Source organism: Camellia sinensis, chromosome 5, assembly GCF_055761805.1.
Source record: "Camellia sinensis isolate YWXY chromosome 5, ASM5576180v1, whole genome shotgun sequence".
NCBI lineage: Eukaryota > Viridiplantae > Streptophyta > Magnoliopsida > Ericales > Theaceae > Camellia > Camellia sinensis.
In genome coordinates, this window is record NC_138965.1 from 104,361,163 (window position 1) to 104,378,220 (window position 17,058).

General features: G+C 32.2%; 1 protein-coding gene across 1 annotated transcript; it reads right to left on the minus strand.

Moving 5' to 3' along the window:
- Positions 1–1,120: 1,120 nt before the first annotated feature.
- LOC114323942 (putative mitochondrial import inner membrane translocase subunit TIM21) lies at positions 1,121–10,389 on the minus strand. The gene is made up of 8 exons (XM_028271639.2): positions 9,909–10,389; positions 8,599–8,661; positions 8,495–8,513; positions 5,741–5,904; positions 3,877–4,055; positions 3,480–3,528; positions 2,352–2,471; positions 1,121–1,677 (listed from the first exon to the last, which is right to left on the minus strand). The coding sequence occupies exons 1-8, from the start codon at positions 10,089–10,091 to the stop codon at positions 1,519–1,521; spliced, it is 936 nt and encodes a 311-aa protein (XP_028127440.2). The 5' UTR covers positions 10,092–10,389; the 3' UTR covers positions 1,121–1,518.
- Positions 10,390–17,058: the final 6,669 nt, after the last annotated feature.

Below are 17,058 nucleotides of genomic sequence, written 5' to 3' on the forward strand. Positions count from 1 at the left end.
CCAAAAATGTTACTCATAATTATAATATGTTGTAAACCAAATTGGCCCTTTGTTGCTTAAGAATGAGATCTTATTCGCAACAAACCTACAACTCCAAACATGCAAGCAATTGAGAATGGAGGGAGATATGTTACCAGATTCTTCATCTACCATTGCGTGTTGGCTTGGTGGATGAGACACTCTCACTAGGTGTGATGTTTAAGTTTGAGTTTTACGCGTGTTTGGTTAGGGGATTTGGAAAGGGATTTAGAAAGGGAAAGGGAAAAGGTGTGTGAAACTATGCGAAATGTAGGCATATTTTTTTTCACATTTCACCTACCTTTTCTATTTCTCTTTCTAAATTCCTCCTCAAATCTCTCAACCAAACACAGCATTACTGTTGCAGATGCAGCTTTCTTTTCCTATTCACCTCTAGTGCTGCAGATTGAATCAAGCTGGCTCAAAATACTCTATAAAAAATTTAAAAAAATGAATCAAGCCACTCCAACTTGAAAAGTTTATGCACTATAAAAAATAATATTCCTTGAGTTTGACTCATTTAAAACTTATTTGAGATTGATTCGTTATATAAACAAATTAAATTTAAACACATTTTCAAACCCATTTAAGTTTTCAACCTTAGCTTGAACAATCTACCACTTCACTCGACTCACTCACTTGTAACCCTATTCACCTCTTATCAATTGTTAAAAAAATATTAAAATTTTGTTTTAATTTTATTTTCCTTTAGAGAAAATAATATCACAAAGGAATGGCGTTGGTAAGATCAATATGTCCCGTTACATTTGCAAAATAGTTTTTGCCTAAATGTACTCATTTTCATTGATCATAGAAAATGTTTTCTATCATATCAAATACTAAAAAACTAAAAAATGTATGACAATTTTTTTCCCCAGAAACAAACAGAGCATAAATCATTCCCCGCCGTAGCTTAGGAAACAGGGAAACATCAGGAATTCTTGCTCGGAGTTCTTAGGCTACCACAGTATGGCAATGGATAGACTGAAAAATCATTCTTTTAAGTACATTTGAATCTGAAAGCAAAAATGAATCATTCCAAAAACTTTGTTCATGACACATACCATGAATTTTGAATGTGCAAATCGGAACCAATGACAAATTCATTTAACATCCGACAGAATTTAATTGAAAAGCATGAATCTATCACTGATATTCCATGTCAAGTGAACACGGCATGTCAACGCCATTCTTATGTCTAAATTATTAACCTGCATCAATCGCATCAACCCTAACTGTGCCCTAGAAAAGAAACAATCCACAATTCCAGATTGTAAGAGGTCAACCACTTCCAAGTAAACCCCCAAAAAAGGAATGAACCATCTTCAAACAATATACGAATTCAAGAGATATTTTTGTATCAAACTGTAAGAAAGAAGTTAAGAATTTCCTTTCCAACCTCTGGGCAATCAAAACTTGGACTCAGCAAAATATACTGAACCTCGAGAAAAAATATGATTTTGGAGAAAATAGACGATGCAACTGATTGTATATCCTTCTTCAGGCTGGTACATAGGACTCGAGCATTAGTTTTGCCGGGGAAGGTGATTTGATCTCTACAATCAAATATGTGAATTTCCATTGCTTGTCCACCTTGTCTCTGAACATCTCTGTGTAGACATTTCCGGCTCCGCGGGGCCCCCGAATATGGAAATTAACCTGTTTATTCAATTGATCATATTCATATCGACATAGATGGAAGTACTTACACCATATCTTGCTGTAAAAAATCAATAATAATGTTTTCAACATTTTCTATAAAATTTATCGAGTAGGTATCTGAGAAATCTGATCCAACATAATGAAAAATTGATGGACTGACAGTAAAATTGTTGAGCAATTTGGAATTTCAGGATTCACTCGGTTTATTCTCTGCCAAATTCACAGTTGGCTTGGAAGTGGAAAACAAGGGGGTGGGGTTGGCATATATTGGGCCTGTTTGATGCATCTTATTACACGCCAAAAGCTGATAATCAAAAAGTAGAAGCAAAAAACACTTCTCCCCCAACTTCCAGATAATTAGTTTTTCTTCACCTTTTTAAAACTATTTTTGCCTCATAAGCTACAAAAGTTGTACCAAATACAAACTCTCAAATTTTAAAAAATAAGTTATAACAGCACATTTAAGTTGCACTAAACAGCCCCATTGTCAATATACACAATTCAAAAAATTTGAAAAAAGAAAAAACAGTAGGGTTTTTTTTTTTTTTTTGGTGGCATTGTCTAATATTTAACTTGTATATAACAAAATTGTGTTGCCTAAATTTAGAATCTTATAATCAGGGAAGGGTCATTTTCTAATAATGATGAATTTTGTGATGCCCATGAGTTACCTCAACATGTTCAACACCATCTTCGTCAGTCCATATCCTATTTGGAATCCGTTGGCGAGCAGCACGATTCCTGCTTTCCTGGCCATAGCCTGTAATAGGGGATCCAATTCTCACACTAACCTGATCCAGAGAAAATTTAAACCATTTGAAGCATGAAAATGTAATGAAAACATTCAAAGAAATATAATTCACTGTAAATATCATTTTTAAACCCAAACAGCCCGCATTAAGGTCTATAAATGCCATAGCAGTACAAAGACTTGAGTGTACGGACCAAAACTAATAATTCGTCAGACCATAGGTTCCCCTTAGTTGCCCATCAAACCCTAAAAATGCTCCGTTGTACACACAACACAACTTATAACTCCATGCTAGCCACAAGGTGAGGATTGTAGGTAATGCCACAAGAATAAAAGGTTAGCTCGCAACCAAGATGTAAGGTATGGACAAATCCTTTCTAAGAGGTAATCTCAGTTGTAGTGTGAAGTTGGAGGTGAGTAGGATAATGGAGGGAGCCTTCTGAGAAGCATTGTTGTTGCTGAGGTGGCACTAAAATCACCAAAGGTGAACAGAGTGAGAGTAGACTCAATAGAGTCATTCATCCCTAGAGAGAGAGAGAGAGAGAGAGAGAGAGAACAACAATTGAGGTCTGGAATGATTGAATCCGAGTCTCCACTTAGCGCTGGTTGCATGGAGACGAAAGAGGAGAGCTGCTATATAGAGTCCAAGTTTGTCCTAATTTAAACCCAAAATCTATGTATATTAATGTACTGAATGACATTGATATTAATACCCTAAATTTAAATATGGGTTCTCATAAAATTACAATTCAAATTTGGAAAGAATAGAGAAATAGAAATGATAGATGAGAGTAAATATTGTTCTTGCCCACTTTGAATCAAAATTTATGGGGACAAATTGACATTTCTCAGTAAAAAAAAAAACTTTTTTGAAAAAAAAGGGTCAAAACAGTAATTTCAGAAAACCCAGTGGGCCATTGACCCCACTGTAAATCCCCCATTGGTTAGAACTTAGAAGTCTATCCACAAATGGTTAGTGGTTACATCATTCCAAACTGAACTTAAGAAACGGTAGTATGAGATGAAGAAATTCTGGTTTAAATCTAACCTGATTGTCATTTTGAATCCTTTCTAGAGCCTTGCCAAAAATCTTGTACCTACAAAAAATGACAGTTATTAAGAATTTAAAGAAATTAAAAAAGGAAGTCCTGAATCCCCAGGTTCAAACCATAAAACATAATTAAGCACTAAAGTCCTCAGTCTACTGTTAGCAGCTAAAAGTAAGGACTTTACTGCTTAATCTACTGTTAGCTAAAGGATTCTTGCTCGTATCTGTGCCGGTGAAATGGGAAACAAGCTTCATAAAGTTTATGGAACCTCTCGGAAAAGCAAAAACTGGCATAAGTGAGCTAGTTCGGTTTAGGGTTTAGGGTTTAGGACTTGAAAAATTACTAAGTGAGCTTGTTAGGTTTAGGGTTTGGGACTTGAAAAAGACTAAGTCTTACTCTTTTGGTTGGAAAATAAGTTCTTTGAAAACAGCATATCCAGCCGCAGCAGCAACTCCAAGCCCCACTAGAATGATAAGACTGTATGAAGCTCCCTCTGTAAATGTCACTGGTTTCTCTGGGATATTGTATGTAGGAGCATCAAAGGGATCCTCAACTTTTGATATCTCTTTTCGAGTCTGTTAAAAGGAAAAAGAGGAGAAATTAAGGCACTTGATTGAAGCATAAAACTTGCAGTTACCATGACAAATTCAAGAAAAATGTAGATAATACATGTAGAAGAAATATGCAAATTTTACTTCTGATTCCAATTGATAAAAGCCACAAATCGTTCTCCTGTTAGTTATATGATTTTAGATTTAATTATGGTAGATTGAAAAAATGATTGCCATAACAAAAGTAACTGTCTACACGATTAAAGCAAAGGTCTTTCTAGTCAATTCTCATCTAATCTCAAAATTATTTAGTATGCAATGACCATGGAACCATAAGGCCAGAAAGTGTTGCTTTGTACATTTGTCTACTTTTTAAGATTTATATGATCTTAAAAGGAAAATCTATAGAAGCTCTGACAAGTATCTTCTAGCAAGCAAGCAATGTATGGTACTTGGCAATACAAGTAAAATTGTTTGATTGTTCTAGAGATCAGCAAGACATGGTGATCTGAACCTAAGAAGCATAAACACTTCTAAGAAGGTATCAAGTGTTGAACAACAACACAACATGACATGACACTAAACTAACACTTCTCAACACCTACTAGACACATGTCCATACATATCCTACTATTTTTTTAAAAAAATTATGGGCTTAGACACACTTCAAACACTTGGGGAACACAAGCGTCTGTAGCTTAGACACACATGAAACACAATACAAGTTTGAATAAAGTAACTTGAAATCTAAAACCAATGGGTTGTAGCTTAACTGGCTAACCCTTTGAACCCTTTGGCCACCAAGTCTCTCTTAGGGAGAAGTCTTTAGAAAAACAAGACTTTAATGTTTTGGTTGGGAGTTTAACTTCCCTCAGGTGCTAATCTAACAACTGACTATTGACTTTTGACAATCAAAAACAAAAACTTGGAATCTAATGACAAAAGAAAAACAATATAAATTTACACCAATTTTTCTTCTATAAACTTTAGAAATTAGTGTTACATTGTATTTTGTTATTATTTTTGAATTAAACATTCATATACATGACATAATAATTGCTTATACTTATATATGACATAATAAATATATAAAATTATATGTTTTGTCTGTCCCCCTCATGTTTTGTGTCTTATATTTTCTTAAAATTTCCATGTTAGAGTGTCTGTGCCTGTGCTTCTTAGATCCACACAATCGAGTGAAGTGGATCACTCAAACAATCCATGACTGCTTCATTATCTACTCCATTTACTTCTCTAAAGAACTGGACTAAAACTGATAGATAACTGAATTAATGTCATAGAAGGACGCTGTTCTTTGCATGGGTGAAACTGAAGCAGAACCGACCCATTCACACCTTCATTACAATCACTTATTAGTAAGCACATGAAGTTGTTATTTGGTCACATAAATAAACTGTGAGAGAGAGAGAGAGAGAGAAACAACATTTGTTCACAATCTTGTTAAGTTGAGACCATGATACCCAAATTTATAAGCTAGCAATGATTTGTGAATAGTGATTAAAACATTACACACAAGACAACTGTTGTTAACATTCAAATTAAAATTATATAAATTATCTAGTCATTTTGGCTCAAGCTCACCGCCAAGCGGCACAGGAAATACAGAGATTATGTGCTGTGGTCAGCTTTCCCACCAACAAAATGTATTTAAGAATCAAGTTTTCATAAACTCCAATTCAAACTCAAACCTTTGATGATTTTCGTCCCTCTTGTTCTGAAGTTGTTGATGCAAAGGTCCGAGCACAGTAAGGACCTTTGATGTTGACTCCATGGCTTCCAGTGAATAAGAATGGTGACTGAAGCCTCATTACACTTTCTCTAGTCCGTTGTCCTATAATTAGAGAAGAAGTTCCTGCCAAAAACACAAATCACTCAAAAAGGAAAGTAAAAAAATACCTACAAAGTGAAGAAGTGTATTCCTTCCGCCTTTCACTGGAGGCTTAGCATATGCATATGTACTAATTAATGAGTGCCACTATCACTTTTCGGGAACAAAACAAAACTAGCTTTCTTACACCTAAATCCTTTCCTTTCCCATGTGTTGATTTGTGAGTTCCACAGATACTCATACCAAATTTGTAGCAGCGACGCTATCAGAAGCTGCTACAAAACACTTTTTCCTAATAGAACCTAGACTATCGTACCAGCCTTTATTGTATACACAGAACCTATAGCAAGCGCTCACCATTGCTAAGTGATCATTAACTCAACTGAAAAAGCCTAAAATTCAAAGTGTTTAGCATGTATCAAAGGTCATATCATCCATCAAGTTAAAGGCCTCCGCTAGTGAAATATCAAATTCAAGATAAGTGAACCAAGCAATGAATTTTCATGACCCCTCACTTTATTCCTGTACTTAATTTATGTATCAAATATTCTTTGTACTTTGTATCCTAGAATCTTTAGAATCCATAGAAACTTGAACTTCAAACAATATATTAACTATTAGTCAAGGTTCATCAATTGTGCTCTCACAGCAAGCAACATACTTTGAAGGACCTCTATTTGAAGCTATGTTACCTGGAATGGGAATGGGAACGGGAACATGGTACGCCACATGCTCTAAAATGTGGCACGATGGGGTAGATTTGTAAATATTACACTTAAGAATTTAAAATACTTCTAGTGCAATTTTCTTTTAACTATTAGGCATTCAATAAAAAGTATTTTTTTTTTTTCCATGTAGCAAAACATTTCTATGAGCATTATAACTCATTTTTTATGTCTTGTCTTATCAAAACTTAACTCATCTTAGAATTTAGTTCATTATATTTGATTTTTTTCCTCCTAAGAAAACATTTAAAGAAATACATTAGACAAAACTTTTGGCATCGCTATGAATCACTAAATTTGTAGTTTTGGAATGAAAGTATACCATGTTTCATAACGTGTGTACCAATATGTAATTCGCTAGGGTATTAGCGCTTTATGATGACATTGATTTGAAGTTGAAGAGGTTTTTCTTTCATTAATATGAAATAACATGTAAATCAGCAACCATGTGTGTCATATGGAGCAGAATCTGCAGAACTAACCTCACAAAAAATCAATCATCCAAAGTGACAACATAGAAGCAATCTAACTTAACAATTGTTTCATTTATAAAAAATAAAAAATAAAAGGAAAGAAAGAAAGGAAAAAAGAATAGGGCTTCTCTAGACTTTTTCATCAACAAGCTTCCAAAGAAAAATGGAAAAACTTATGGCTACGCTAATACCAACCGGTGGCATTTACAGCCTCAACTTTACATCCGATGCAGTAAGTCCACATTGAATAGCTACATATGCCTTAGTAAGTGGGATAGACAACTTGATGAATTGGTGATATAACACTAAATTAATGAAGACGACAAATAAATTTCCTTTTTCCTATAGCACATATTTATCACCAAGAATCACATTTTTATAGTTAATCCCAAAAGATATCTAGAAATCACTACCTGGTGGACAATACAAACCATTTGATACAGCATATGTTTCTTTGAACATGAGTAGATCAAAAGAGAACCTATTTCAATTGCTTATCATGGGTGATCTATGTTAGGGATGTGAGAACATTTTTTTCCAAGATGAAATCCACAATTTATGCAATAGCAAAACATAACATCCCCTTAAGTTAATTCCCCGAGTTAGTCACCGAAATATAGAGCTAATTATTCTCATGAATATTTCATAAGAATGTAATATGTCACAAGTGACTACAAGATGCAAGCTAATACTTCATGAAATATAAGATGCAAGTATGCATTGGTTAGACAGTAAAATTATTTACCCCCAATTGCTACTTATGAACATTGGTTGCTGGAGGAGTTTACATTGTAGTATTGTGACACATATAGGCTATTATTATTCTCAATTAAGTCATTGAGCCCTAAAGTGCAATTGCAATTATTAAGTGAAGTTAATTGGAATTAATTGGTTGTCTTTATCCTTATTAAGAGACAGGGGTGAAAGAATCCAACTGGAGCTAGAATTTGGGGAAGCCTAAGAGGCCCCAATCCAAACCATAGAAGGATTTGGATACATTAAGAGGTTCGAGAAAGTCTCTAAACTAAAAGGATCCCACAATCCTCTGGCCGTACAACATCCTAGAGGACATTGGATTGAAGGCTTCAAGGCATTCAAAATGAAAGATTCTTTAATAATTCATCAAGAATTAATGATGCTTCATCAAGATTCAAGTGTGCTCTTGAAGAAAAGCACTTAGCTCAAGAAGCATTCAAATTTTAAGCTCTACAAGGGGATAATCTTCTTGTATCATCTTTACATACATCAAAGGTAAGTTTTTAATTAATTTATGGGCTGGAACAATTTAAAGTTCTAAAAAATTTTAAAACATATGTTTCCACTTGGAATTAGATTTAAATAGATAGTTGTAAGCCTTATAGACTACAATACGAAATAGTAATCAATAATATGAACCTAGATTACATATTTACTAACCCGCAGCTCCAAGCATCTCCTGCAGAATAAAAATAAAAACATTATTAGTGATCAGAGACGTATTAGCTTTAGAACATGGGAGTGAACAATAATGCATCTGTCACCTTAGTCATACAGTCATTAACACTGGATGATCTTGCACAACCTGACTTCAGCACCACTTGCAACTACATCATTATCAGAAAAAAAAAAAAAAAAAAAAAATCCTAAGTTTCATACATAAACATCATATTAAAATCATTCTTAGGGGGAAAAAACTGCAAATTTAGGCCTCGTTTGGGAACCATCCTTTTTAGCCAAAAAGCCAAAAAGCCAAAAAGTTACTAAATTAGCCCAAAAACCAACAACTCATACCAAAAAGTCAAATTCTTTTTTCTCTCTACTTTTTGCACATCTTTTCGTAAAAAGCCAAAAAGTCATCACAATCATACTAGTTTTTTTTAGCTCATATTTTAGCCAAATAGCCAAAAAGTTACTAAATTAGCCTCTTCCCAAACGAGGTCTTAGTTGGAAGTGCGCCCATTTACAAATAAATAAATCAATTGAAAAACTCTTTTAAGCCATGTGAGAGAACCAGTACAAAAGAAAACAAGAAAGCTGTGTCTTCTAGCTATATCCTGACCATCGTTCCGGCAACTATAAGGTATGGTTTATCAATATTACATTTTCAGGGTGATTGCATAACATAGTGGGAGTATTGAGTGCAACAGAATTTTTGTTGTGGTTCTAGAAATGGGGAGTACTAGCATACAACTAAAATAGGCAAATAATGGCTGCAAATTAATGTTGTCTTTGGATCTTGAATTTTTGGAAGGAAAGGGAATTATGAATGATCCTTTCCATTTTCTTTTTCCATCACAAATCCAAAATCCAAAAACAGCCTAAGTAAATTTCTAAGTTAGTTGTTCTAAATAAAGCCTTGTGTCTAACTGCATTTCCAGTAGTGGATAAATGACTACTTACATTAACAAATAGCTACCATACCATTGTTATAATGCCTGATTGCACATGCTAGCTGGCACATATAGTTCAGCCAGAGAAATCACTTTGAGCAACAATTTCAACAAGTGCAAAATTATTATTATTATCCAAGAAATTATGTACTTGTAGGTAAAAATATTTCCAGGAAAACAAACAGGATAAAAATAAAAAAAGGTTGCCAAGTGGATAGACTACAAGAACATCATACAAAAATAGGAAATGCACTATAATTTGTTTCTTCCTAATTAAGTTAGAAAATCTATCAACAACAACAAGAATTGTCACCCAATGGCACCCAAAAAAAAAAAAACATTTAAATAAATAAATAAAAGAAGAATAGAGAGAGAAAGAATACAAGGAGAGAGAGAGAGAGGGAGAGAGAGAGAGAGAGAGAGAGAGAGAGAGAGAGAGAGAGGTGATTATGTTGACATACCCTTTTTGCAAAATCATTAAACACAGTCCTCTCTGTAGCCAAAGATGAAAAATCAACAAGACCCACATCAGATATTTGCTTTGTAGGCTTACACTCCATGAGAGAACACAACCCATTGTATGATTTTACAGCACTTGTCCATCTATTCTTGACTAAAAACCCAGTGCGGCTAATACGGTGCATATTTGAAAACAGTCTCAGGGATTAAAAACCTTCAAATGACTGAGCTAACTCTGTGCTTTTGGTTAAGAGTATTTTTGAGAAACCTAAGTTGGTGAAATAGCAAGAAAATTCACAACCCAGTTATTATTTGCACTGAAAAACCAAACCCATAATTCCAAATGCGAAGAAGAGAGAGAGAGAGAGAGAGAGAGAGATTTGACGACGACCCAAAACCCCCCCCCCCCCCCTTCCCAACCCAAATACCCCCCACCAAACTGGGGTTTCTGTCTTTCGGCACGTGCCACCAGAATGCGCACGTGACATGGCTGCCGTGCAGATGGTATAGACAAACATGGATTTGCACTGAATCCGACCCGGAACCCACGGCCCATCAGCCCGGCCCAACCTTGTACTAATCACTACACTAGGTTTGACAAAAATACACAAGTTTTATAAGGCTTTTTTTAAGGTGACTTTTTAATTTTTTGGGTATTTTAATTTGATTAAAAAAAAATTATTTGAGATGAACTTTTGATTTTTTTTTAAATTTTGTGAGAGAAAAAATGAAATGATTATAATTTGAATGTAATATTTTGTCTTATTAACTTTTTAAGTTATTTTACTTTTAGTGAGCTAAATTAATCTTAAATATCTTGCCAAACGGGGCTTGATTATTGATCATCCATTTAATAAGGTTAAAATCAGCATAACTAAAGCCTTGTTTGAGAATTAATTTTTTTAGTAATTTTTTAAGTTTTTTTTATGAGGTGAAAAAAATTAAAGTATTTATGGATGGATTTTTTAAAAAAAAATTTATCAAAAATTATAAAATACTGAGATGTTTCATTTGTTTTTTTTTAAGTAGATTTTTGCCTATTTGATTTTTGATTTTTTGGTTAAAAAGTTAAGAATAATGATTTGTCCCCCTAATTTCCTCCCCTGAATCCCCCTAATTTCAGAAGAGAGAGAGAGAGAGAGAGAGAGAAGAGAAGAGAGGGAAGAGGAGGAGTTCAGAAGAGAGGGAAGAGGAGGAGCTTGATCGTCGTCCTCTGCCCGATCGTCGTGTCCGGTAGCCCCCGCCTCTGCCCGATCGTCATCTTTGGCAGCCCCCGCCTTTGCCCGATCGTCGTCTCCGGCAGCCCCCGCCTCTGCCTCGCCTCCGCCTCCTCCTCCCCGTGGTTAGGGCCCCCTCCAGTCTTCCTCCTTCCTCCTCCTCCTCCTCCTCTTTCCTTCTCTTCTCTTCTCCTTCTTCCTTCTTCTTCTCCCTCGTTTCTGATTGAACCAGGAAAGAAAAAAAAAATGCAGAAATGACGTCGTTTCTGGGATTAGGGGGATTCGGGGGGACTTTTTTCGAGCGACGTAGCATTACCGAAAAGTTAAATTGCCAAATGGGACCTAATATAAGTAGTGTGTAAATATGTGAATAGCTATATATATATATATATATATATTTCATTGTTAAAATATATGATAACTAGCATATGTCCGTGCTTGAAGCACGATATAAATAATGTTAGGATTAGAATATAATTGTAATCCCAACACTATTTAAATTTATTTTTTAATTTGATAAAATCATATATTTATTATAAAATTTTAGAGTTCTTACAAAACTCCTCATAAAAACTCGCTTTTACCTATATAATATATAACTAAATAGATAGATGTGTCTAGCATACATACAATTTTCACAGACATACATACAATATTGCTTTTGCTTATATAATTATATGGAAATTGTATGTATGCTCGTAATGTTCTTGTGTATTACAGGCATACATACATTGTATGGAAATATGTGTAAAATATATTGAACAAAAAGGAGAAAATAAAAAAAATAAACAAATAGAGAGAAAAATAAAAACGGGAGGAAATAAAAAAAATAAAAATAAAAAATGGAGGAAGATGGGATTATGTGATCATGGAAGGATGAGTGAGAAAAGAAAAAAGTAAGAGAGATAAGCGGGAAAATAGAAAATGTATATGTAGGACATTTTTTGAAAAATATATCTCAACTATTATTTTATAATTTGAACAGATCTGAATTATCCAAATGTCCTAGTAGGGCAAAAATATTTTAAAGATTCAAAAACCATCCTGCTTTATTATATAGATGTTGAAGATTCATATGAGGTATAAATTTATGAAATCTATCAGGCATTCAATATATTTAAAAATAATAATTAATTATTCAAATTTATTTAATTTGTGGACTATAAAATTCATTAATTAGGTTCCACTACACACAGTAAAATCTGGCTTCTAATTTAGGATCGCAGACTTTTCCATATAATATGAATAAAAACGAGTGGACAAAAAGGAGGAAATAAAAAAAAAAACAAATAGAGAGAAAAATAAAAATGGGAGAAAATAAAAAAATAAAAAGAAAAGAGAAAGGAAGGTGGAATTATAGGATCATAGAAGGATGTGTGAGAAAAGAAAAAAAGTAAGAGACAGAAGCGGGAAAGTAGAAAATGTACATGTAGGACATTTTTTGAAAAATGTATCTCAGTCATTGTTTTATAATTTGAACAGGTCTGAGCCATCCAAATGTGTTAGTAGGACAAAAATATGGTGAAGATTCAAAAACCGTTCTTCTTTATTATATAGATGTTGAAGATTTATATGAGGTCTAAATTTATGAAGTCTATCAAGTATTCAATATATTTAAAAATAATAATTAATTATTCAAATTCATTTAATTTGTGGACTATAAAATTCATTAATTTAATCTCCACTACACACAATAAAATCTGGTTCCTAATTTAGGATCACAGACTTTTTCCATATAATATGAATAAAAATAAGTGAACAAAAAGTTGCAAATAAAAAAAAAAAACAAACAGGGAGAAAAATAAAAATGGGAGAAAATAAAAAAATAAAAAGAAAAGAGGAGGAAAGGTGGAATTATGGGATCATGGAATGATGGGTGGGAAAATGAAAAATAAGAAACAGAAGCAGGAAAGTAAAAAATGTACATGTAGGACATTTTTAAAGATATATCTCAGCCATTGTTTTATAATTTGAACATATTTGAGATATCCAAATGTTCTAATAGGATAAAAATATATTGAAAATTTAAAAATCGTCCTACTTCATTATATAGATATATTTTTTTAATCTATACAATTAGCTAATGACATAGTGAGTCATAGTTATGTGAATTAAAGTCTAAAGAAGTATAATATAATTATGTCAAATTTATGTATTTTTCAAATATTAAGGGAGTTTAATATAATATACCCTAATTTATTTGTTTTATTGTAATTGTCTATTAACTAGAAGAGAAGCACAGATACTCAGTGCCAAACTAATATATATATACAAGTTTAAGAAGGCCAGTGTCAGGCACGAATTATTAATATAATATATTTAAATTTTGTATTTTGATACACTATAACAAAAACATATTTTAGTGGCACTATATTAGTGGCATATTTTTAGAGAATGTCACAAAAAATGATATTTAGTGACACGTTTTTGAAAAATGCCACAAAACGACAAACATAAAAGGCTCTAGTGACATTTCAATGAACAAGTGTCACAAAACTATAAAAAAAACATACTTTAGTGGCACTACACTAATGGCATATTTTTAGAAAATGCCACAAAAATGATATTTAGTGGCACGTTTTTGAAAAATGCCACAAAACGATAACCATAAAAGGCTCTAGTGACATTTCAATGAACAAGTGTCACAAAACTATAACAAAAACACACTTTAGTGACACTATACTAGTGGCATGTTTTTAGAAAATGCCACAAAAATAATATTTGGTGACACATTTAGATAAATGCCACAAAGCCACAAACATATAAGGCTCTAGTGGCATTTCAATAAAGAAATGTTACGTCAATTTTATGGCATTTTATAAAATAATGACACAAAAAATTATGTTCATGACATTTACCAACAGATGCCACTAAACTTTAGTAGCAATAGCGTTTTTTAAAAACTGTCAGGACACTAGGTAAGTGCAAATTACTTTTTATGGCACTTAGGTGAAAAGTTTCATAAACAAATATTTTATACCATTTTGAGAAATGCCACTAAGTCAAAAACTTTCCAAGCTTATAATAACATTTTTGAAAAAACAAAAAATGCTAATATATTTTTAAAATTTTTACAATGCAGTAAATGATTAAAAATAAATAAATTAAACTCAATATACACTACAGGAAAAAACATATTCGGCGACTAATTTCCTGACCAAAAAAAGTTTGGTCACTGATTATATGGGTTTTACCAACTAAAAAAATTTTAGTAGCCAAAAGTAAAGCTTTTTGGTGACTAAAAAAATTTTAGTAGCCAAAAGTCTATAATTGACCACTAAAAAATAAGTTTAGTCGCCAAAAGTGGTTATTTTTAGCGCAGGAAAACTAAAATCCTAAGGCGGGAATTAAATTTTTTGGCGACCAAAATTTTGGTAGTTGAAAGTGCATTTTCGGTGACCAAATCTGATTTTGGTCGGCAAAAGTTAAGTTTTTTAGCAACTAAAAAACAATTAGCAGCCAAAAGTATAGAATTGGCAACCAAAAAATATTTTTAGTCGCCAAAAGTGGTCTTTTTTTATTTTACTAGTAAATAGTTTATTTTACATAAATTATGTTCAATAAAATAATTATGTTTATACATATACTTTTATATTAATATAGATGTATGTACTATATAAATAATATATGTTGCATATATAATCATATGCTGCTATAGAGGTGTAGTGGGGAGAGTATGGTGTATAAGGTTTATGGTGTGGGAGGTTGGCGGTTCGAGTCTCTGCAAGAGCGGATCAAATTGTTCTACAACGAATTATCGTCATGAATGACATTTGATAGCGTCACGAATAGTGTCTACCATGACATTAAAGTGTCACTGAAAGGTTTTAGTCTTGATGGTGTAATGACACTTATAAGTGTCACTAACTCCTTTTTTAATGGCGTTGATAGTGCCACAAATAATATCTACCATGACATTAAAATGTCATTGAAAGTTTTTAGCCATGATGGTGCAGTGACACTTACAAGTATCTACCGTGGCACTCGTATCTACCGTGGCACCGATAGAAGTGGCACTTGTTCAAAATGCCACAGGACCAAAAAATGTCATTAAAAGAATAGTTTTGTGGCACTTTCAAATGTCACTAAACTAAGAAAATGTTGTAGTGATAATTTTTTAAAAATTAAAATATTGCTCTATTAAATTGAATAGAATAAATAATTAGATATATAATAGAATTATATATTATAGTATGTATTATTTTTTGATTTGTTATATAACTAATGATGTAGACTCCAATTTTATTATCATATTATTTTGGGTGAATTTATAAGTCTTTAATATTTCTTCTAAATTTATTAAAAAAAGAAATTATGGTGTATATTTTTTTCAACAGATAAATATAAAACAAATATTAAGATAATTCTCTCATCTAAAAAAACTACTAAAATAATTCACTAAACTAATAAAGAAGCAAAAGAAAATACATATATATGCAAATAATTAATTTTATTAATACATAAATTATACTCGCATAACGAATGACCAATTTTATTAATAAGTAAATCATTAAATAAATTAACAATTTGTAATTATATGAAAAATATTTTTGTAACAATCCAAAAATTTAAGTTGTCCTTTAAATTTTATATTAGTATTATTTAATTATAAATGAGAAAAACTTTGAATGCTTAATTAAATATTTTGTAAGAATAAAATAAAATAAAGTGTAATTTATTTACAACACGGTCATTGTATAGAAATAATAATAATAAATAATAAAAAAAAAAACTAGTAATTATCCATTGAAGTAATGACCTTCAAGTCTAGAATATAATGATGCACCTAATGTAGAGAGGTCACCTGGTGCGGCAATGTGGCACCCAAACTTGCTGAGCAAGTAGTGCACCTAGTATAAAAGGAGGTGGATTGTGAACAAGAACAAGGAGAAAGCAAACAGAGAAGGGGGAAATAGAATATTAGAAGTAAAGAAGGTCTTTGATAGTAGAAAGAAAGAGTAAGGTATTAAAATTAAGGTGAGTTATATTATACCTTGAGTTACCATAATATATTTTATGTATGTTTTGACTTATCATAATTTATTTTATACAAGTTATGTTTTATAAGTTATATTAGTATTTCAATTACATGGATTAATTTCTGAACTCTATTTGTTTAAAATGAAACTCATGGATATGTTTGTTTAAATTTTTGAAAATATTTGACTATGACTTTATAAATAAATATGTTTTGTAAGTACCACCACGGGAGTCTCACGCCTTAGGGGACTTAAATAATCATTGGCCTCTGTTTGGTCACTTTGTGGGCCTCTGTTGTCATAGATCCATTGACTCTTTGATTTATAGTGTGGAGCAAAGTGATGTACGGAACTAAGGCCATGTTTGTTTGGGCGGATTGGATTGGATTGGATTAGCATTCCTAGGACTATTAGTCCTAGGACTATGAATCCTTTGGATTGTGTATCCTATCCTATGTTTGGATTGAGTTAGGATTATAAGGAAGGATTAATAAAATATTATCCAATCCGATGTTTGTTTAAGGAGATTTGAATGGATAGGACATGACAAGATGTGGGACATCCAATATATTGACCATGATACCCCTATAAAATTTAACCCATTTTTTTAATAGAAAAAATAAAAAATAAAAAATAATTCAACTATAAAATTTATATATACATAAGCAACCATTTTAAAAAATACACTACTATTTTAATCATCTAATCATTCATTGTTCAAATTCAAAAAAGTATTTATTTGAACAAAATTTAACCCCCACTTATTTTTTAATAGAAAAAATCAAAAATCAGTCAACTATAAAATTCATATATACACAAGTAATCATTAAAAAATATGCCCTGTTATTTTAATCATTCAACCATTCACTGCCCAAATTCAAAAAGGCATTTATTTAAACAAAATTTAACTCTTTTTTTTCGAACAAAAAAATATCAAAAATCATGCAACTATGAAA